This window comes from Oreochromis aureus, linkage group 3, assembly GCF_013358895.1.
Source record: "Oreochromis aureus strain Israel breed Guangdong linkage group 3, ZZ_aureus, whole genome shotgun sequence".
Classification (NCBI taxonomy): Eukaryota; Metazoa; Chordata; class Actinopteri; order Cichliformes; family Cichlidae; genus Oreochromis; species Oreochromis aureus.
Genome location: NC_052944.1, coordinates 8024210 through 8048265, shown reverse-complemented (window position 1 = coordinate 8048265; position 24056 = coordinate 8024210). Strand labels below are relative to the sequence as shown.

General features: G+C 42.5%; 1 protein-coding gene across 7 annotated transcripts in view; it reads left to right on the top strand.

Annotated features, from left to right (window-relative positions):
- Positions 1–24056, top strand: part of sorcs2 (sortilin-related VPS10 domain containing receptor 2) — a 377677-nt gene that overhangs the window by 314127 nt on the left and 39494 nt on the right. For all 7 annotated transcript variants that reach the window (XM_039609304.1, XM_039609303.1, XM_039609302.1 and 4 more), the window contains 2 exons: positions 5959–6077; positions 10725–10814. In XM_039609304.1, the coding sequence (XP_039465238.1) occupies positions 5959–6077; positions 10725–10814 (209 nt within the window). The remainder of the gene's footprint in view (positions 1–5958; positions 6078–10724; positions 10815–24056) is intronic.

The following is a 24056-nucleotide window of genomic DNA, read 5'->3' as shown; positions in this document are numbered from 1 at the left end:
ACATCAAAAACGAAAGAAAACCATTAATCAACATATGAACGTTACCTCTGATGTTCCAGCGGTTTTATTAGAAACGAAAAAAAAACAAAACAGCGTCCGACAGCGCTGTAAACAACAGTAGACTTGTGCATAACAAGCAAGCGAATAATGCAGAAAACTGATTTTTAGATGGGAAACTGTTCTTGAAGTACAGAGAGAGAGAGAGAGAGAGCTGTGCATGATGTGTGATTTTATCGTGGTGGAAGCAAAACAGTAAATGTCAGAGGGAATTCATGACGATGTTTATGTGAAGCGTAGTTTGGATCTTCTTTTGCTGCTGGTTCAGTCAATATTGTTTGGAGAGAGATAAAACTAACAGCTTTAGAATCGGCGCAAAAACGGCGTGAAAACAAAGCGGACCGCCGACAGATCAGAATCAGCGAGCTGTCGGCTTTCAGCCCGACCGTGTCCGTGCCGTCGGGTGAGAAAGGCGACATCTCACTGATTCTGATCCGCTGGTCGCGCTGTGTGTTTGTGCAGAATCCGTGTACCTGCTCTCATTTACTGTCTTAGCTGTTTGGTGGTTGTTGAAATTTTGTGAGGTTTCACCTGAGATTCTGGCATTTCGGGCAAAATAAATTTATATTAAAAAATCGATTCAGGAGTTTAATGAATCGATTTCATGTTATCCAAGCCAGAATCGATTTTAATCATAAATCGATTATAAAAACCCACCCCTAACTAGCAGGTTGCTGAGTAGACATCTGTGTAGTGGTTTGTTTGAAATCTACCACTTTTTCCTTCAGTTTCCTTGTCAAGAATTAACTGCCTGTTCAACTGAAACGCCTTCCTGTTCAACTGAAACGCCTTCCTGTTCAACTGAAACGCCTTCCTGTTTCACTGAAACGCCTTCCTGTTCAACTGAAACGCCTTCCTGTTCAACTGAAACGCCTTCCTGTTATACTGAAATGCCTTCCTGTTCAACTGAAACGCCTTCCTGTTCAACTGAAATGCTTTGGTTTTTCAGTAGTGTGTGTGAGAGGCAAAATTTCAGTAGTGTGTGTGAGAGCGTTTCAGTAGTGTGTGTGAGAGGTAAAATTTCAGTAGTGTGTGTGAGAGGTAAAATTTCAGTAGTCTGTGTGAGAGCGTTTCAGTAGTGTGTGTGAGAGGTAAAATTTCAGTAGTGTGTGTGAGAGCGTTTCAGTAGTGTGTGTGAGAGCATTTCAGTAGTGTGTGTGAGAGGTAAAATTTCAGTAGTCTGTGTGAGAGCGTTTTAGTAGTGTGTGTGAGAGCGTTTCAGTAGTGTGTGTGAGAGGTAAAATTTCAGTAGTGTGTGTGAGAGCGTTTCAGTAGTGTGTGTGAGAGCGTTTCAGTAGTGTGTGTGAGAGGTAAAATTTCAGTAGTCTGTGTGAGAGCGTTTCAGTAGTGTGTGTGAGAGCGTTTCAGTAGTGTGTGTGAGAGGTAAAATTTCAGTAGTGTGTGTGAGAGGTAAAATTTCAGTAGTCTGTGTGAGAGCGTTTCAGTAGTGTGTGAGAGGTAAAATTTCAGTAGTGTGTGTGAGAGCGTTTCAGTAGTGTGTGTGAGAGCATTTCAGTAGTGTGTGTGAGAGGTAAAATTTCAGTAGTCTGTGTGAGAGCGTTTTAGTAGTGTGTGTGAGAGCGTTTCAGTAGTGTGTGTGAGAGGTAAAATTTCAGTAGTGTGTGTGAGAGCGTTTCAGTAGTGTGTGTGAGAGCGTTTCAGTAGTGTGTGTGAGAGGTAAAATTTCAGTAGTCTGTGTGAGAGCGTTTTAGTAGTGTGTGTGAGAGCGTTTCAGTAGTGTGTGTGAGAGGTAAAATTTCAGTAGTGTGTGTGAGAGGTAAAATTTCAGTAGTCTGTGTGAGAGCGTTTCAGTAGTGTGTGAGAGGTAAAATTTCAGTAGTGTGTGTGAGAGCGTTTCAGTAGTGTGTGTGAGAGGTAAAATTTCAGTAGTCTGTGTGAGAGCGTTTTAGTAGTGTGTGTGTGAGCGTTTCAGTAGTGTGTGTGAGAGGTAAAATTTCAGTAGTGTGTGTGAGAGCGTTTCAGTAGTGTGTGTGTGAGAGCGTTTCAGTAGTGTGTGTGAGAGGTAAAATTTCAGTAGTCTGTGTGAGGCGTTTTAGTAGTGTGTGTGAGAGCGTTTCAGTAGTGTGTGTGAGAGCGTTTCAGTAGTGTGTGTGAGAGGTAAAATTTCAGTAGTGTGTGTGAGAGCGTTTTTCAGTAGTGTGTGAGAGGTAAAATTTCAGTAGTCTGTGTGAGAGCGTTTCAGTAGTGTGTGTGAGAGGTAAAATTTCAGTAGTGTGTGTGAGAGGTAAAATTTCAGTAGTCTGTGTGAGAGCGTTTCAGTAGTGTGTGTGAGAGGTAAAATTTCAGTAGTGTGTGTGAGAGCGTTTCAGTAGTGTGTGTGAGAGCATTTCAGTAGTGTGTGTGAGAGGTAAAATTTCAGTAGTCTGTGTGAGAGAGTTTTTTAGTAGTGTGTGAGAGGCGTTTCAGTAGTGTGTGTGAGAGGTAAAATTTCAGTAGTGTGTGTGAGAGCGTTTCAGTAGTGTGTGTGAGAGGTAAAATTTCAGTAGTCTGTGTGAGAGCGTTTTAGTAGTGTGTGTGAGAGCGTTTCAGTAGTGTGTGTGAGAGGTAAAATTTCAGTAGTGTGTGTGAGAGGTAAAATTTCAGTAGTCTGTGTGAGAGCGTTTCAGTAGTGTGTGTGAGAGGTAAAATTTCAGTAGTGTGTGTGAGAGCGTTTCAGTAGTGTGTGTGAGAGGTAAAATTTCAGTAGTCTGTGTGAGAGCGTTTTAGTAGTGTGTGTGAGAGCGTTTCAGTAGTGTGTGTGAGAGGTAAAATTTCAGTAGTGTGTGTGAGAGCGTTTCAGTAGTGTGTGTGAGAGCGTTTCAGTAGTGTGTGTGAGAGGTAAAATTTCAGTAGTCTGTGTGAGAGCGTTTCAGTAGTGTGTGTGAGAGGTAAAATTTCAGTAGTGTGTGTGAGAGCGTTTCAGTAGTGTGTGTGAGAGGTAAAATTTCAGTAGTGTGTGTGAGAGCGTTTCAGTAGTGTGTGTGAGAGCGTTTCAGTAGTATGTGTGAGAGCGTTTCAGTAGTGTGTGTGAGAGGTAAAATTTCAGTAGTCTGTGTGAGAGCGTTTTAGTAGTGTGTGTGAGAGCGTTTCAGTAGTGTGTGTGAGAGGTAAAATTTCAGTAGTGTGTGTGAGAGCGTTTCAGTAGTGTGTGTGAGAGGTAAAATTTCAGTAGTCTGTGTGAGAGCGTTTCAGTAGTGTGTGTGAGAGCGTTTCAGTAGTGTGTGTGAGAGCGTTTCAGTAATAATGTCCCTTACGGCACCTCATATACTGAGTCCCCGATGCTCCGTTAGTGGTTTGTCGCAAGCTCATTGATGCGTTAGCCAAAGTCCTAGCAGCATCCCCGACTAACGTATGCTTTACGTCAATGTGATATTTTAAGGTGGAAGTGCTTCAGTGAAAAGAAAATTCCTTCTTGCACAATGTGTATAATACTTTATGTAGGTCGACTGTTCCATCTTGTTATTTTTTTAATACTCAAATTTCATTGACCCTCCATCGAGAGGGCCAATGTGCATTTATCATCTTCCAAATTGAGTTGTTTGGGTCAGCTGCCCGTCACTACCAGATCTATTGCCTATTTGTGCATGTGCTAAGGTAACTCTACTTGGACAAACTGCTCGAAATGCGTTGACAGAAACATTTGAGGAATTTTGAGTCATTCTGCACTCTAGATGCGTTAATTGCGTTAAAAAAATTTAACTGTGAAAATTCCTTATCCTTCAAGTTCTGGTCCTCTACCAGAGGCCTGGGAGCTTGAGGGTCCTGCGCAGTATCTTAGCTCTTCCTAGGACTGCACTCTTCTGGACAGAGATCTCCGATGTTGTTCCTGGGATCTGCTGGAACCACTCGCCTAGCTTGGGAGTCACAGCACCTATAGTGCTCTGGTTACCACTGGGACCACTGTTACCTTCACCCTTCACATCTTCTCAAGCTCTTTTCTGAGCCCTTGGTATTTTTCAAGTTTCTCGTGTTCCTTCTTTGTGATGTTGCTGTCATTCGGTATTGCTACATCTATCACTATGGCCGTCTTCTTCTGTTTGTCTACCACCACTATGTCTGGTTATTTAGCCACCACCATTTTGTCCATCTGTATCTGGAAGTTTCACAGGACCTTAGCTCGGTCATTCTCCACCACCCTTGGGGGTGTCTCCCATTTTGACCTCGGGGCTTCCAGGCATACATGGAACGCCATAACAAAGTGATTTGCATAGTACAGGAACATCTGTGCCAAGTGGAGCAAGGAAGTTCCAAAGTCAAAATGAGATATGCCCCAAAAGGTGGTTGAGAATGACCAAGGTAAGATTCTGTGGAGCTTCCATAAATAGTGGTGGTGGACAAGCAGAGGAAGACAGTCGTAGTGTTAGATGTAGCGATACCAAGTGATAGCAACATCAGGAAGAAGAAGCACAAGAAGAATGAAAAAAATGCCAATACCAGGGCTCAGAGAGGAACTAGAGACAGTGGACAAATGGCTTCAGCAGATTCCAAGAATGACATCTGAGATATCTGTCCAGAACCACAAATTCTTTGATTCTATTTTCTATCATCTATTTTTTAATGTTAAACATGTGTGAGAAGTAAGCATAAATTCTATTTGCCAGTTGGTGATTTGAAGTTTCAGTGAGTCCTGTAAGAGGCTTTCCAATTTGGTGTTTTCAGGTTCTAAACAGCAATCTTATTTTCATGTATTTTTGAAAGATCAAGGTCAGTTTGATGAATGTCTCATCCACTTCTTCTTCAAGTTATATCTGAGCTGATATTTCCGGGTATCTGATGTAATCATCTGAAGGTCAAACCAAAAATGTGGGTTCAGCCAGTGCATCTGATCTGCTAACCTCGCACATGTGTGGATGCAGGCTTGAGAGTGTGAAGTTGTGTGTGTGTGAGTATTTTCTCTATTGCCAGCTTTTCACCTTTGGGGGAACAAAACGGCTGAATTTCAGGAGTCAATGCTGCTGATGCAGCTTCTGGTTGAAATTCAATAGTGGCTGAGTTTTGCACCATGCACTAGCCTCTCTGTGTGCCTGTGTGAGGATAATCCCTCCTGGCCATTTGGATCCTAGAACGGCTGTACGTCTATGGGGAAGCTGTCATATCCTATAGTCTGGAAAATGATGTCTCCATTTTTCTTTTCGCCTAGTTTTTCCTCTCATACATTTTCTTCCACTCCCTCTGCAGCTTCTGCTTTTCTGTGGCTGGCTGTTAGTCTTCAGCTTATGCTTATACTTATTCCTATTCTATTCTATTCTATTCTATTCTATTCTATTCTATTCTATTCTATTCACATTCCTCAGCCTTTTCTCTTTTACTTTCTCTACTTAACATAGATTACACAGCTTTTTTTATGTCAGCTAAAAGCCATATTTAGCTTCAATGTACAGTATAGGTACCATTACTGTGAACGCTGTTTGAATAATCATAAAACTCTGTGAATATTCAACCTATTCAAGTTAAGTTACTTTATTTTTACAACACATTTCAACACATCAGATATTAAGTAGCTGAGACGTCATAATAAAAAAGTAAATATTTTAAACTATATTTCATTCAATTTTATAATGTGTATTCAAAATAGTCCCGTTGAGGGACTTTATGAGCCAACAAAAATGAAAACCAACCATCTGGCATCCCTTGTAAGCAAGCCCTTGGTGACAGTGGGAAGGAAGAACTTCCTTTTAACAGGAAGAGACGTCAGGCAGAGCAAAGCACAGAGAGGGTCCATGATCTGCCTGGACCTGTTCAAGGGTGTGGGGGGAGAAATGACAAAGATGCATTGCAATTAATAACAGGATATTCTAGAATGCCAATGTGTTTTGTTTAAAATTTCTGGCAGTAATTATCCCTTCCTGTTTCCTGACTGTGTCACTGTTTCCTGTCCTGTTGCTGTGCATTTCACTCCAGGCTACCTGTATGTTACCTGCCTCATTCAGAACTGCTCGGACAAAATGGTGACGGCACAGTTCCTCGGAAAAATTGATCACAACTCGCTGCTGGTGCAGGATGACTACGTATTTGTCAAGGTAAAAGAGGAATACATGTTCATGAATTTTTTTTATTTTACACTTTGAAACACTGTGCTATATAAATGTCACTTATCTTCCCTCATATTTCAGACTACTTATTCCATTCTATTCAAACTAAATTTTAAATCCTGTCACGTATCCACTCCATTTTGTCTGATGCATTTGTTAGATTCCACAGCACCTAATATTCTCAATATTACATCTGACTGCTGCATTAATGAGAATACAGGAATTGCTCCTCTGATGGTTTCAAATTCTATTTTAATGTCTCATGTTGCAGGTTATTGTTTTGTCTTTGTTCTATTTGAACCCGTTCAGCTTTCCACACAGTAGACAGTATTTTGTACACATTTAATAAATACTATTTGTGTTGTGGGAGGGGAAATGCCAATTTGTGGGAGGGGAAATGCTAATTTGCCAATATGCATTTGCATGATCATTTAGTCCATCTGTTCTCCTCTGCTTGTCCAATCCAGGAAGTCTGGACCCTATTCCAGCCCTGCAACCGCAAACTGGTTTCAGGGCTAACACAGAGAGACAGAAAACCATGTGCATTCACATTCACACTTATGGGCAATTTAGAATCACTCAATAACCCTTTGGACTGTGGAAGGAAGCCAAAGTACCTGGAGAGAACCCACAAATACATGGGGAGAACATGCAAACAGCAACCTGACCACTGGGCTATATGATATCGAAAACATGAGACAAATGCAGGAGTGGGCTAGAAAACAGTGACTGAACTTCAAAAGGAGGATTATCCGCTGGTCAGTCAACCGTAGAGGCCATCATTTTTATAGATGGATTAAAAAATGAACAATACATGTTTCTCAAGATAGTCTTTTTGTTATCACAGGGTGTTCAAGATGTGATACTGATAAATTTCATAGCTTAGCCTAGCTTAAACTTTATTTTAAGATAGAGTGTTATCAGGATTAAAATCACATATTCTGAACCCATCTCTGGCATTACAGTCATGTGGAGATTTCAGGTTTTGCATAGGTCTCAGGAAAAGATTATGATTGATATTATGATCTTCTCCCGAGCTTAAGTAAATACTGAACACTTCTATTTTCTTTCTCCTTTTTTTGCCTGAAACAAAACTTGTCTCCTGACTGATACATTCTTTGTACTGTATGTCTCTAAAGTGGAACCATAATCTAGGCAGCCTCAAAGGGTCGAGGCAGAGGCACCTATACTGTGGCTTTTGTTGCATTTACTTTCCAGCAGTCTGTAGATAGAGAGATACTTAAATGATCCCACAAGAGAAACTGTTGCATTAAAGCAGCAGGATAAAAAATAAAAATAATACAGTCTACAATAAAAAAGCAATAAACAACAAAGTTAAAGTAAGAGCCTTATACTATGAGATAGTTCTATATACATAATACTAGTAAGGAAAAACTGAGCAAGTTTTTTTTCTGAAACCTGCATCTCCTCAGTTATTTCTCTTTCAACATTTGTGTATATGTTGTATCTGTCAGTGTATCTATTCAGTTGCGGCTGTGTTTGCACTTACAGCTGAGGCTGCAGCTTTATGTCTGTTTTACTGATAAACTCTTGCTGCCCAGATAACATGCAGTGCTGTCACTTGAAATGGAAAAAGAATTTCTATTCGTGATAGTGTGCAGAATTAATCTTGGCTTGTCTATAATTGACTTGCCATGCAGTACAGTACTGTACACTCTGCAGAGGCCAATAGTTCAATTCCATTTGCATGGAGAATAGACATGAGCTGGTATGGTAGAGGACAATCTCCACTGTGGGACAAAGTTGTTCTCTCTTGGTGTGTCCCCATATGTGTAAAGTTATGTGTGCATGAGTGTTTGCTTCTGTGAGAAGAATTGAAAACTCGTCAGGTCAATGTAGACTGGCCCATTATCTTATAAGGGATAATCCTCCTAATACTTCAAGCATTACATGCAGATATCAGGTTTAGAGAACAACGCCTCACTGTCAACGGTAAATGGTAAAGCTTTACTAGCAGTCCTGACTTGTTTACTTATAATGAAACCCAACACCTGGCAGTTCTGTGAGTGATCTAGGTGTGCGGACATTTACTGCATGTGTCACTTTCATCCCCAACCTTATAAATAGTACATTTTCACAAAAACTGAAACCAGCCCACTGAATGAACAATGGCCTGTGAGGTCTGTTCCTTGATCGTTATAATGAAAATTGTCATAACCATTGATCAAAGGCCATGAGTACCATTAACAGGGAGAGTTAAATGGTAAATGGCCTGTGTTTGTATAGCGCTTTACTAGTCCCTAAGGACCCCAAAGCACTTTACACATCCAGTCATCCACCCATTCATACACTGGTGATGGCAAGCTACATTGTAGCCACAGCCGCCCTGGGGCGCACTGACAGAGGCGAGGCTGCCAGACACTGGCGCCACCGGGCCCTCTGACCACCACCAGTAGGCAACGGGTGAAGTGTCTTGCCCAAGGACACAACGACTGAGACTGTCCAAGCCGGAGCTCGAACCGGCAACCTTCCAATTACAAGGCGAACTCCCAACTCTTGAGCCACGATCACCCCCGGGTTGGGGAATGGCTGCAATCACAGCTTTGTAAGATGGCTAAAGATGTACCCTTAGGCCCCCTCGTCGATTCAGTGGGTTTCAGTTATTGTGCAAATGTACTGTTTATACGGTTGGGGAAACCTGCAGTCAGCTGAGACTGAAGAAGTCACTTGGATGAGTGATGAAACGTTTCTCCCACTGAAAACGCTACATCCAGACGAACAGAATCAACCTTTTGGGATCGACTTACCTGGATGATTGAGCATGCATCAAGACATTTCAAGTCAATACAAAGTGCTCTGACTGGTCACCTTTAATCTATGAGGTCCTAATTAGAATAATCTCAAACCTGACTGAATAACTATGTAGATTCGAAAGTGTCCAAAACAGCAAATAATGGAATACCTTTTGGAAAATTAGTTTTCAGAGCGCCACACTTTGAGAATTAATGTAAAAAGTGTGTTGTGAATTATGATACCTAAACAGAAGTCTCTATATTGAGTAAAGAAACTAAAACAAGGTACATATAGACAAAGAAAAAAACTGGAGGTGATGATAGACAAAATACATCTTGTCACTTGCATTGCCAGCTTTTCTTGTGCTTTGTCAGTCTTTTGACTTTCCTTTTCTTTTTCTTTTTTTCTCCTTTCAGTGTGTTGTTGTGTGGTGAACATTTCCCGTGAGGTTTTCGGTTTTTTAAAGCCCTTCAGTGTTTGTTGGTTGTTGTCTAGTAACTTCTTGTTCACATGTTCCCTACTGTGCTGAGTTCTTTTATTATGATTTTGGGTTTCATTTAGTTTGCTGGTTTCCTGTTTGTTATTTTAAGTGAAGGCGTTTCAAAGGACTAATCCTAATCCTTTCAGCTGCTGGGGGTTCACCCAAAACATTTCTTTCTGAAACTGACAAGTTTATTGATTTGCAATGAAGTATTGGATGTATGCCCTCTGACATTCAGCTATTCACACAAGTTTCACAAAAACAAGAAACTCTGGCTCTTTGTATAAATTTAGTAAAAAAAAATCTTAATGGTATAAACAGATCCTCGGGGTACTTTTACAACATTAAGGCACTACATAAATATGCAGAGTCAGAGCTGAGAATGCAGCTCTCATCCCACTCTGCCAGCCATCCTTTAGAAAGTGATTTCTTTTGAAACCTCAGTCCATGACACTTTCTTCAGTAGCTCTCATTTTTTAAAAATGGCTTTTTTGTTTCATCCCTCTGCAATGCTCATCATTAAAGAAAAGTGGAACTCACCTGCTCCTTTCAATCACAAGCAATGGCAATAATCACAGCTCAGTCTGAACTCAGATGACAGAGACTGACATCTCCAAGAAGAAGGGAAAAAAGGCAAAGTCAAAAATAGAAGCACTGAATGCAAAGTTATAAACCTTTCCTTTTTATTTTGACAAAAGACAAAATGTTTTTTTAAACACATAAACAAAAAAAGGAGTTTCAGTGCTGTTCACCTGGCAGTGTTTCAGAACATAGTTCGCTGGTTTCTGAGCCCGTCACTTGGGATATGACACATTCAGCTCTTGTTCCAATCCCCTGTCAGTCACCAGAGCTGTCTCTTTTCTCCCAACTTCCTCTGCTAAACTGTAGCCTCAGCTGTTTGAGTATTCTGGTTCGGCGCTATGTGAGCTTTCTCATCGTCTGAGCACTCAGCGGGAAGGCGGCATGATTCAGCCTTTTACCCATTTGTGAGTTGAATGCCAAGGTCTGTGCAATGCGCAGGAGTTTCTTTGCATTTAACTATCAGCACAGAGTAAGTCACCCGCAACAGATAGTGAACTGTGCACCTCCACCTCCACCATTAGTCAGCTGGACATTAGCAGATGTTGAACATTTGATTCTGTTTTTCTGCAGGACAATATTTAAATGACTGGATGAACTCAGCCTTAATGTGTCTCTTGATGCTGTGTCACTCACATTGTTTTCTATTCCACTCTTGCCTCATTTTTAATCTCAGTCCATTCAGCAGCTTTCCCTTTAAAGTAATATATTTCTGGGTCATATGTCTATAAAAAATTAAAAACTGTTTGACTATATTATAACTGTAGAACTGTTAGACTGTATTATTCATGCTGTTGCTGTTGTTTTTGCTTATTTCCAAGGTCACCACAGGCAATCGGACCAAGCACTATGTGTCCTATCGACGGAATGAATTTGTCCAGATGAGGTTTCCCAAGTATGCCTTGCCAAAGGTAATGGACAAGAAAATTGGTTCATCTTTTGCTAATATTGATTTAAGGTTGGCACAGTTTGCTCCCTGAAAAACTCCTCAGTCTGAATTATGCACGCATCCCTCAGGGATCAGTGTTCCAAACACTTCCATTTATGGTTTGTTTAGCTAAGAATAATTACAAGAATTCAATGGAATCAGATTTATTTTTACTTTTGCCATTAAATGTGTAAGTTCTGTAAAGTCATTACTGATGAAACCCACACCATTAAGTGAACTGCAGTTAGTATTCTGATATTTGCACACACTTATGCTCACATTCCATGTATGACCAGGTTCACAACAGTATTTCATGATACACAGCTCCATCACTAGAGCCCTGTACTATTATATTTGTATCTTGTACAATATTTGAGGGACTACCATACACCATGTATACCCGTGCATCAGTACACACGGTTACAACATTTACGTGGAAATGATGAATTTAATAAAGACAGAGTACCAGAAAAGTTTGGGATACTCCCCAATGCGAGTAAATCTAAGTTCACTAAATTAGACCAGAGTGGCCTACCACTCCTTGTACACACCACATTACTTTTACATATTTGCTGTGTGATTACGTGATTTACTGGTGACTAAAATACTCAGTACCCTTTCACATTACACATAAGTTACTATGTTTTATCCTATAACTGATGATTTGAAAACAGCCATGCGACTAACTAGGTCAGTCTCATTGACCTCATTTACTGCTTGGTAATCCAATCACTGTCAAAATACCATATATGTGTGGGGTTTTTTTTTTTTACATATATATATATCTTAATGTATAATTTATGTTCGAGTCTGTATCATGCTGCACTGTACTAAATTTCTAAGCTAATATTAGATCATATTTCTTACTATTGATGCCAGGAGTAGACAAGCAATGCATTTGTAACATCACATTCTTTGGATTTTTTGCTGAAATCCATTGTGTATCCTTGAAATACAAAGTCCACAAACTGTTGCAGGTAACTGAGAGCCGTGGAAGGTCCATTATTTCTAAGTTCTGTTATTATCTGTTCAGACACAGGCAGGCATGGTAGAATGATATGCCGTACATGTGTCCTATTCCCCATACGAAGGGTTTAGTGTGAAATTTCATGTTCCTACCTCTGTGGATTCAAAACTTTTAAAATCAAAGCCCTTGTACCAATATGTTCCGCTTCTTTGTTGGTGTCAAGTGTTAGTACAGTACCTGCACTCAAATTAATTCTGGAACTGCCCTGATACATGATAACCCCCATAAAATATTCACAGCTCAGCATTGGTCCAGCAGCATCTTATGTCACTTACATAGGCAGAGAGGATAAATGAGCTCCACTTCAATACAGGCCAGTATTGGAACCTTTGCTGTCAGCATCAGCTGCACAGGGGACCATTTTAGTGTGACACTTGCCAGAGTTCTATTGAACTCATCTGATTGCATGGTAAGCCTGAGGAGATGTTTCAAGATTTTTGTTTTTATTTATTTATTTTCTAAGCTTTAAACTAAGCCCTTTAAGCCAGTCAGTGCCATTGATAGCTTGTCACTGATAATTCTATGGCAAGGTGTTTAGCAACACAAATACATAAAATACATCCCCAAATACTCTCAGATTTACTTTCACTAAGCCCACCACTTAGAGAAATTTTATAACCTGAATTGTCTGGCTACTTCAGCACCAAGAGCTCCACAATTTTTGTGATCCTTAATAAAGGTGAAAGGAATTGAATTACACAGACAAACACACACACGCGGGGATCAATTGGATCCGCTGTAATGGGAAGCCAGTGGATAAATTAGTTTGTGTATTAGTGTGTAAGCATCTGTTTAGATAAAATATGCCCTAGTTACTCTCCTGCTCATCTCTCCCTCTGTCTCTCTACATGTGTCCTCTTACTTGGGTGAGCAGATAGGTCACGCTTTGTGAAGCTTTTAGGTCGAGCGACATGGGGTGGGGTGTCAGGGGAAAGACATAGAGACAGGCGAGAGGGATGGTGAGAGAGAGACTGAAGGGGGGAGATGTGGAGAAAGTGTGTGTGTGTGTGTGTGTGTGTGTGTGTGTGTGTGTGTGTGTGTGTGTGTGTGTGAGTGAGTGAGTAAGGGGAAGTGTTTCCATGTTTTTCCACTGTGAATAATTGAAAGGTTGGGGGATAAAAAATGCAGAGGCCATCAGAGAAAGCAGTTTTTCTCTGTCCTGTGAGACCTGACCCAAGTGATGGATTAACCACACACACACACACACACACACACACACACACACACACACACACACACACACACACACACACCCATCTGGGGTGTGAAATGACAGGTAATAACTGTTTCTATTTGCTCTGCTTCCATCTCCTCTGGCCACTCGGAATGTGATCATGTTTCTGGGTTTTTTAACACTTTGTTTCACCATCAGCATATCATTGACCAGACAGTGTCTTGTTGGTGCCTAGTAGGTCCTATGGAAGCAGTCTGCTGACTTGGGTGTGCATGGCTGCCAGTGGCACTGGGACACTATTGTTTATTGATGATGTGACACAGGACAGAAGCAGATGAGTGGATTCTGAGGTGTTCAGAGACAAACTGTCTGGTCAAATCCAGCTAAGTGCAGTCAAATTGATTGGGCAGTGTTTTATAATACAGATGGACAATGACCTAAAATATACAGCCAAAGCATCCCAGGAGTTTAGTAAAGCAAAGAAGTGGAAATTTCCCGATTGGCTAACTCAGTCACCCGATCTCAACCCAACTCAGCATTTCACTTGTTGAAGACTAAACTTCTGACAGAAAGGCCAACAAACAAAGAGCAACTGAAAGCAGCTGCAGTAAAGGTCTGGCAGAGCATAAAAAAGGAGGAAACCCAGCATCTAGTGATGTCCATGAGTTCAAGACTTCAGGCTGTTGTTGCCAGCAAAGGGTTTTCTGGACAAATAAATAACTGATAATATAATGTTCATTTCTAACATTTTATTATCAGTTATTTATTTGTCCAGTTACTTTTGAGCCCCTGAAATGAAGGGAGTGTGTAAAAAATGCTTTAGTTCATCACATTTTTAATATTTTTGTTCAACTGCATTTGAGTTGTTTGGTTAAAATTCATTGTGCTAATGTACAGAACCAAAATTAGAAAAAATGTTGGCTCTGTCCAAATATTTATGGGCCTAACTGTATGTATATACACACTATTTGCAACAACACGACTCGAAAGTAATCCTAAAAGGAATCTCATTATAAGATATATTAATAGTTTATTATGACTCTAATGTCTTTAGATATGAGAGGGTGCGAGACTTAAAGTCTTTTAAATGGGATGTATAAGAATCCTATGTGCATCTGTATTACCAGGTACAAGCTGAGTTGAATAAAATGAAAATCAAACAATCTCAGGAGCTGTCAATGGCATTGTGAAGCCAGAAGTCCAAAGAAACACTTGTGGCTGTCAATACCACATTTAAGGATTGCAAGGGTGTGTTCTGCTGCAGAGGCAGAATGCTGCAGTCAAGAAGCAGTACATAATAAACGTCAAATAAAAATAATATCTTTAAAAAATAATCTCTGACTTTTTTCACATCAGGACAACAATCAAAACTCTGTTTGCGACCCCTGACAGCTAATATTTCAGTATTTTGATATAACAGCTTGACCTGAAAGCATTTTGAGGGAGTGATTATAATTACTAAGAGAATTGATTTTTTCTGTAAGAGGTATGTGTACGACAGCTGGATGAGGTCTTAAAGCAGTTAAATCTTTTAGAAAGCTGAAATGTGTGGGCTGACTGTATCAAAGACCTCTTTACTGAATTCAGTAATGTCCATGGGGCATGATGGGGATTTTAATGTGATTAATGGGATCTGTTAGAGTGTGAAAGGAAATGAGCTCAAAGCTGCTGAGAGAGGGTGAGCCCACTGAAAAGGCTATTATGTCACAGCTGACTGCCGGGGGAAATCTGGCATCAGATGTTGTCCTTTTTTTTTTTTTTTTAATTAAATGAGCAAGACGTTCCTCGCACCATTCTGACCAAGGCTCAGTGATGGAGTTTAATCTGTCAGGAAGATGTCTGAAATAATTGTACGTGAGTGACCAGCAGGAGTATTGAGAACTGGCATAAGTAATAGAAGTTTATAAATCTCCTTCACATGTCAACCAAGTATTTGCCTTTAGCATGTGTCCTGAAATTCAATTTAAGACACTCATGTAGCAAGTCTCCCCACTCAGCATCTTAGCAATAGCACTGGGTATCTCAGCTTATCGAAATTAAGTTAAGAAACTGAAACTTAACTGGGTCAACGATTGGTTGTCCATTTAAAGCTATTTTCCATCGGAAATGACGCTACTACCACCCAGTTAACTATTCTGGAATTGTCCAGTAGTTTTAAATTTAGTTTCCACCCTGTTGGCAAACAGGGTGCCAGTGGAAACTGTGGTACTGTTGGTCAATGAGAAAGGAGGAAGAAAGGGGGAAGATGTGTTAAGTGATAGTGAGAGAGAAGGAAAGACAGGCGTGTGGAGGTGAGAGGAGGGATTGTGTCTCAGCATCTGCTGGCCCCACTCTGTGATTTTATGTGACCACTACGCTTCTGAGCGTATGCCTAGCTGCTGGGTGGCTGTAGCTCAGGAAGTAGAGCAGGCCATGCCAAGTATTCTTGTGCAAGATACTAACCCCAAGTTGCTCTCCGATATATCCATTGGAGTATGAATGTTAGCTAGGAGGCACTAAAAGCTTAGAAGAAAGTGAATGTGGCATGTTGTATAGAGCGCTTTGAGTACTCTGTTAGAGCAGAAAAGTGCTATATAAGAATCAGTCCATAGCTGCTTGATTTTATACAACTGTGGACATCTGATTGGAACACCTGAATTCAATGATTTAGATGTTTGAGTGAATCCTTTTGGCCCTATAGTGTACTTCATCACAATGGTAACCATGTAGAGCTCCTGTCTGAATGTTTCTGAATGGCTGCCTGAGAAGGTAAGACAGGAGAAAATCAAGGAATGAAGTACTTGCCAAGTGTAACATGACCATAATGGTTGTCCTGCCTTTGTAAGTGATTACTGTTAAACTTTTTTCTCTTTTTCTGTTACTATACTTTTACTCTTACTATAGACTGCAAACATTAACGTATGGAAACAAAACTTTAAGGAGGCACGGCTGAAGCAAGGCAGTCAGAGCAAAAAGTCACACACATTTTCACAGTGACTTATACATATATATATATATATATATATATATATATATATATATATATATATATATATATATATATATATATATATATATAAGTCACTGTGAAAATCCAAAACAGAGGACTGTTAGGATATGCAAGGGTGAGATGATTGATGGGCGAAAGAGACAGCAGGTTTTAATAATGCTATCAGACAACATACACAGTTGAAATGTAAAACAAGATGTACGAAAACATCTTTCACTTTCACAATTCCCTCATTTTTTTCTATGCCTCCTTCTGTGTGTACACTTTAAAGTCAGGGGATCCTTATTTTCACTCATTCTTGTGGTTTCATTTTGCTCCACACAGGGTTGGTAGATTTTTCAGGATGTGCACCCAGACAGTTTCCATTCATGTGTAAATGTAAATGTAAATTGAGCTTTACATTCTGCACCTTCTCATTATAGTGTTCTGCCTTTGCCTTTCTACTGTTATTAACACTGTGCTGAGTTTGGATCAAGTACACAGTGAAATACACCGCTTTGAAAGAACATTTTCCCTCTTCCTTCCTTTTGATTTTTTTCATATTTATTACTCTAAAATTTTCAGATCATCAAATGAATTTTAATATTAGACAAAAATAACCCAAGTAAAATTACAGAGGGGTCATAACTAGCATAAGGCAGATTCAATTTCATGAAAATCTTCAGGTATTTTACTAGCTTAGAGTAAAGAGGTTTTACTGTACATATTAAGCAGATAATCTTTTTTTTTTAATGGGGGGGGGCTGTGTTTTTTAACATGGGAATCTATGAGTACTGCTTAACTTTTAGATCAAGCCTTAAGTGGTAACCTGAGAAACTATCAATTCTGTAATTGCTTCATTTTTCAGCTCTAGTGGTTGCCACTTCTAGAGTTGCACCCACCACAAGGGACCAGAATCTGCCATTTTCCAGAATTCTTGATTGTTGACTGGCAGATCAGCCTCACACAATCAGGCAGGCAAATCAAGCATGTGAGTGTGGAAAGGACACTCACATGCTTGATGTATGTGAACATACATGCAGTATGTGAACATACTGGCAATGATACCTGACATTTCATAAGTTTTTTGCACTTTTGTTTGGTGAAGTAAAATATGTCAGGTAAAGGTAGATGTACACCAATACATTTTCAGTTTAGTATCTGCTCCTCTTTTCCGTTATTTGCGAAACGATCCTTTAAATTATTGTAGTTTGGGGAAAATTGCAAAGTTTAATTATGATGAAACTACAAATTTATAGTGAAAAACATGTAATTTTTTCTTCTACATACTTAGAAAGAAAACTAATTTCTTATCAGCAGATCTCACGTACAAAAAAAAAATGGGAGATGGGAATGTCCAAGAGAATTGTAATTGGTGCATCTCTGGTACAATCTGTTTGGTGACAATTTTCTTTTTTAAAAGACGCTTTTGGGCTGTTTTTTCACCAATTCTGCTTTTTGTTTTTATGTTAAAAATTTAAAAGAAAACCAAAATTGCATCTATACTTGTTACAATAAGGATTTATTGATGGAAAAAAAGGGACATGGTATCTCAGGCCATTAAATATGGTCATGTGTTTTAATAACTATTACCTCTTTTGAGACAACAGTGCTTTTTTTTCCATCTTTATCACATCCGATTCCTGAGTTGAGTCACAATATATTATTTTCGTACTTCCTACTCTGTTTGGCCACTAAATTGAGGTCTTCCACCCATGCATTTCCATGAATACTGTCTGCATACATTTACATTCTCACCCCAACAGTCCTTGGTGTTTGTGTATGATTGTTTTTTTCCTTCTTTTTTGTTGTTTTTTAGCCCCTCTGGTAGGTGGAGGACTATCTCTGAATGTTAAGAGGCATCTGAAGCTAAAGTTTAGACATTTTTCAGTTCCATCTCCTCCCAAGCTCCATACTGCTGCCTCAGATGAACTGTCAGCCAAAAACAGGCTGCAGTGCAGGGCTTTAATGGAGGACTGGAATAGAAGAAGAAAGAGAGAAAAGGTATATAGAGGAGAAGATGCAAGGAGAAGTAAATGAGGTGGAATATTTATGTTTGAACTGAAACATGATGGTGTCATTATGAAGACTGCTCATTTATTTTTTCATTCAGAGGCAGTGTTGCATGGTAATGTGTTATACAGGAATGACAATATATCTGCTGGAAACGTGCAGCATAACAAATGATGTTCTACTTTCATCATATAATAATATTCTTTGATGGTTTTTGGTTGAGTGTTGGCACCTTGATTTGCTGATTAGGCATATGGAAGTTGTTTTAAGGTTAAATGTTTAACTTAATGATTGCCATTGCCACAGTCTTGTGTAATTTGAGCAGTGGTCCATCCATCCATCCATCCATCTTCATCCGCTTTATCCGAGGCCGGGTCGCGGGGGCAGCAGCCTAAGCAGAGAAGCCCAGACCTCCCTCTCCCCAGCCACCTCCTCCAGCTTATCCGGGGGAACACCAAGGCGTTCCCAGGCCAGCCGAGAGATATAATCTCTCCAGCGTGTCCTGGGTCTGCCCTGGGCCTCCTCCCGGTGGGACATGCCCGAACACCTCACCCAGGAGGCGCCCAGGAGGCATCCTTGTCAGATGCCCGAACCACCTCAACTGGCTCCTTTCGATGTGGAGGAGCAGCGGCTCTACTCTGAGCCCCTCCCGGATGGCCGAACTTCTCACCCTATCTCTAAAGGAGAGGCCAGCCACCCTTCGGAGGAAGCTCATTTCTGCCGCTTGTATCCGCGATCTCGTTCTTTCGGTCACTACCCACAGCTCGTGGCCATAGGTGAGGGTAGGGACGTAGATCAACCGGTAAATTGAGAGCTTCGCTTTTACACTCAGCTCCCTCTTCACCACGACGGACCGGTGCAGCGTCCGCATCACTGCAGCCGCAGCACCAATCCGTCTGTCGCTCTCCGGCTCCCCTCTCCCATCACTTGCGAACAAGACCCCGAGATACTTGAACTCCTCCACTTGGGGCAGGAACTCATCCCCGACCCGGGGTGGGCACTCCACCCTTTTCCGGCTGAGAACCATGGCCTCAGATTTGGAGGTGCTGATCCTCATTCCCGCTGCTTCACACTCGGGTGCGAACTGCTCCAGTGCGAGCTGGAGGCCCTCACCTGATGAAGCCAACAGAACCACATCATCCTCAAAAAGCAGAAATGAGATTCTGAGGCCACCAAAGCGAAAGCCCTCCGCCACTTGGCTGCGCCTAGAAATCCTGTCCATAAAAATTATGAACAGAACCGGTGACAAAGGGCAGCCCTGGCGGAGCCCATCACCCACCGGGAACGAGTCCGACTTATTGCCGGCAATGCAAACCAAACTCTTGCAGCGGTTGTATAGGGATCGAATGGCCCGTAGCAATGGGCCAGACACCCCATACTCCATAACACCTCCCACAGGACACCCCGAGGGACACGGTCGAATGCCTTCTCCAAGTCCACAAAACACATGTAGACTGGTTGGGCAAACTCCCATGCACCCTCAAGTATCCTTGAGAGGATAAAGAGCTGGTCCAGTGTTCGCGACCAGGACGAAAACCGCATTGTTCCTCCTGTATCCGAGGTTCAACTAACGGACGAACTCTCCTTTCCAGCACCCTGGCATAGACTTTCCAAGGGAGGCTGAGAGTGTGATCCCCTGTAGTTGGAACACACCCTCCGGTCTCCTTCTTAAAGATGGGGACCACCACCCCGGTCTGCCAGTCCAGGGTACTGCCCCTGATCTCCACGCAACATTGTAGAGGCGTGTCAACCAGGACAGCCCTACAACATCCAGAGCCTTCAGGAACTCGGGCGGACCTCATCAACACCAGGGCTCTGCCACCAAGGAGTTGTTTAACTGCCTCAGTGACCTCGCCCGGAAATTGGCGAGTCATTCCCTCATCCCCAGACTCTGCTTCCTCCTCGAAGAGGCGTGTCAGTGGGATTAAGGAGGTCCTCAGTATTCCTTCCACCGCCTGACAATCGACGTCAGCAGCGCTCCGCCAGCACTAAACACAGTGCAGGTAGAGCACCGCTTTCCCCTCCCGAGACGCCTGACGGTTTGCCAGAATCTCTTCGAGGCAGTCCGAAAGTCTTTTTCCATGGTCTCTCCGAACTCCTCCCACACCTGAGTTTTTGCTTCAGCCACTGCCCGAGCCGCATTCCGCTTGGCCTGTCGATACCTGTCGACTGCCTCCGGAGTCCCACAGGCTAACCAAGCCCGATAGGACTCCTTCTTCAGCTTGGTGGCTCCCTTCACCTCTGGAGTCCACCATTTGGTTCGGGGATTACCACCACGGCAGGCACCAACCACCTTGCGGCCGCAGCTATATGCAGCAGCTTCGGCGATGGAGACACTGAACATGGTCCATTCGGACTCAAAGTCCCCAGTCTCCCTCGGAATGCTGTTGAAGCTCTGCCGGAGGTGTGCGTTGAAGATCTCGCGGACTGGGGCCTCTGCTAGACGTTCCCAGCACACCCTCACTACGCGTTTAGGTGCACCGGGTCTGTCCAGCGTCCTCCCCCGCCACCTGATCCAACTCACCACCAGGTGGTGATCAGTTGACAGCTCAGCCCCTCTCTTTACCCGAGTGTCCAGAACATATGGTCGCAGGTCTGGTGATACGATTACAAAATCGATCATCGACCTGCGGCCTAGAGCGTCCTGGTGCCACGTGCACTTATGGACACTCTTATGTTCGAACAAGGTGTTCGTTATGGCCAAACTGTGATTTGCACAGAAGTCCAATAACAAAACACCGCTCGGATTCAGATCAGGGAGGCCGTTCCTCCCAATCACGCCCCTCCAGGTCTCGCTGTTGTTACCCACGTGAGCATTGAAGTCTCCCAGCAGGAGTCTCCAGGTGGGGCACCTTCCAGCACCCAGGCTGGGTACTCTGAACTGCCACTCGGCGCATAAGCGCAGATGACAGTCAGGACCCGTTCCCCGACCCTAAGGCGCAGGGAACAAACCCTCTCATCCAGCGGGAAAAACCCCAGCGCACCGGCAGCAAGCCGGGGATAGAATACCCACCCCAGCCCGCCGCCTCTCACCAGGGGCAACTCCAGACTGAGATAGAGTCCAGCCCCTCTCCAGGAGACTGGTTCCAGAGCCCAAGCCATGCGTAGAGGTGAGCCCGACTATATCTAGCCAGTACCTCTCAACCTCACGCACTAACTCAGGCTCCTTCCCCACCAGAGAGGTGACATTCCATGTCCCTATTGCCAGTCTTGGCAGCCGGGGATCAGTCTGCCAGGGCCTCCGCCAGGGCCTCCGCTCCTGGCCGCCGCCCAGCACACAGTGCACCCGACCCCTATGGCGCCTCCTGCGGATGGTGGGCCTCCGGGAGGATGGGCCCATGTCTCCTCTTCGGGCTGTGCCCGGCCGGGCCCCATGGGCTAAGGCCCGGCCACCAGACGCTCGCCCTCGGGCACCCTCCCCGGGCCTGGCTCCAGGGCGGGGCCCCAGTAACCCTATCCCGGGCAGGGTAAACTGTTCCCTCGATGTTTTCTTCATAAGGGTCTTCTGAATCGCTCTTTGTCTGGTCCCTCACCCAGGACCAATTTGCCATGGGAGACCCTACCAGGGGGCAAAAGCCCCCAGACAACATAGCCCCTGGGATCCCTGGGACACACAAACCCCTCCACCACGATAAGGTAGCGATTCACGGAGAGCAGTGGTCTCGCATGTTAATGCATGAGCAGTGCCTTCTTGGCATCATTGTATGGTACTGGACAGCTACTCCTTCAGTCTAATGTTTTTGAAAAATATTCTTTTGTTTTTGCTAGTTAACAGACACTGGCAAGAATAAGACTGACCACAAAAAACAAACTTTTAATTGAGCTAAAAACACGTAGACCTTAAGACAGTCCAGAAGAACTCAAAGTCCAATACACAAATGAAACAAAAATCCAGACGAGGACTGTGAGGCAAAGCCAGAACTAAAAAGACACAGGGAAGTAACTGGGGACAGGTGGAACCAGCAGAGATGGGGTGTATACAGAAAAAGTGAAGTTAGAGTTGAATATTTAAGTATTGTGCCATTTGATGTTGCACTTTGTAGATAGTCTGTCCAACTAACTCACAGCCAATTGCACTCAGACACCAATCTTATGTGTCCAAATGAAAAAGTGTTTGTACTTCGCTGTATGCATCATTAATATAGAGCTGGAACGAGTTCCCCATTTAATAAGGGAAGGTAGACCAGATTAATCTGTGTCGTGCTGCCTGTTTGATATTCTTTAATAAATGCTGATACACCCTTTCTGGACATCTTCACCTCTTTGCACTCCTTCCCACCTGAAGAATTGTAAAATATTATTACTTCTGTATTTGTCACCTAAATATTTTCCATTTGCTGACAATGACAATTGCTGGGGGAATTTCTTTCAGAGCCATTTATCAAGCAAAAGTAGGAAAACATTATGACAACACCTCAAGACACAAAAGTTTGTGTTGTCAGGTTCAAAAAGTAAAAGAACTCCTGCAGAAAAATATTCCCCATTAGTCACAGAAGTTATGGATTAATAATACTGCTGCAGAAGTTTGAGACTGAGCCCATTTTAAATACTTTATATTCTGTTTAAGCTTCAGTAGGGTATCATTATTGAGCTCAGTAAAAAACCTAAATCTTAATTTTAAAAAGCATATTAAATGTATTTATAACATTTTTTTTAATCATTAATAGGTTTAAGCATTGTGTGACATTGATAAGTGTGAATATGGAATTATAAACAGTAATGAAAAATGAAGATGTATTTGCAAACCACCTTATTTGTTTAAATTGCCTGTTTTATAAAGAAGGATTTGGCAGGAGCTGATGGTTTCCCCCCATCATCAAGGCTTTTCTTGCTGATGTGCTTTTCACACTACTTCCAACTCCTCTACATCACACATGTTGACCAAGATGGTTAGTACAAGGAAAGCTGTTATGCTGAGGAATCGTTGTGTGCTTGTTTAATTGCTAGTCCTAGTTCTGTTCTGGTAACTGATCTTAGAACAGTGAAAGCAGAGGCATCGTCTCTGTTTCCCATTAATTCCCAATCAAAGAGAGGAACTAATCAGAGATTTGTCCACCATGCACAAACAGCCACAAAACGCTACTTGCATTTGAACTTGAAAAGTTCAAGCCATTCTTCATGGGATATGGACATGCACCAGAATCTGGCCAAATACAGATTCCGAAGCCCCCTTAGTAAAGCAGAGTCAAGACTGCTTGCACTGTCAATAGTCAACTGCAGCCATAAGTTGGCAGTGATTTGAAGGATAGATGGAAGAAGGTGAGAGGCTTTGGGACAGAATGCTGTTTAAGATGAAAGGAGAGAGACTGTGTTCACTGTGCTACTGTTACGCCCAGTCCCTTTAGCCCGGGGTAGCCACTGGCCAGAGCGGTGCAACCTTATCTCGGAATGGGGGAAGAACACGGAATAAAACGGGAAAAGAGTGTAACCACTCATAAACCAGTCGCTGGAAGGTTCACGGGGTTTATTTCACCAAGCAGAGCAAAATACTCGCAGCACACAGCTGAGTCGGGAAGCTAAGAGCTTCGGGGTCTCCGAGGCCAAAATAGTAACAAAACACGGGGTATTACTTCCCTGATCAAGAAAAAGAAAATACAATACCTGACCTCTCTGGCTGTCCACGAAACAGGAGAAAACTGGTCAAACAAAAATGGCGGAGAACCCCTACCTACTTCCACGGCACTCTCAATATCCCAAACAGCAGAGGGGAACAGAAACACTATCACACATGCCGCTCCAGAAGTCCGCTCAACCTTTCCGAGCCTGTTTCACTGGTAGCACCCTGTTGTTCGAGCCGCCGTAGGGCGACGTTTACACCGGCGAGGGAGCTGGCGCGTGAGACACGGCCGTTTTAATCCCATGGCTAACGAGCCGTAACGCTACTCAGCTGCGGCACCCAGAACCTGAAAGACGGGACAGGAAGAGGGAAAGAGAAAAAAAACAGCGTTCTCCCACAGGGAGAGTCTCCTAGCGATATCAGCGACCGTAACAGCTACATTTGAACTAATGTCAATTTTTTGATTTCACTAGACAAGCACTGTTT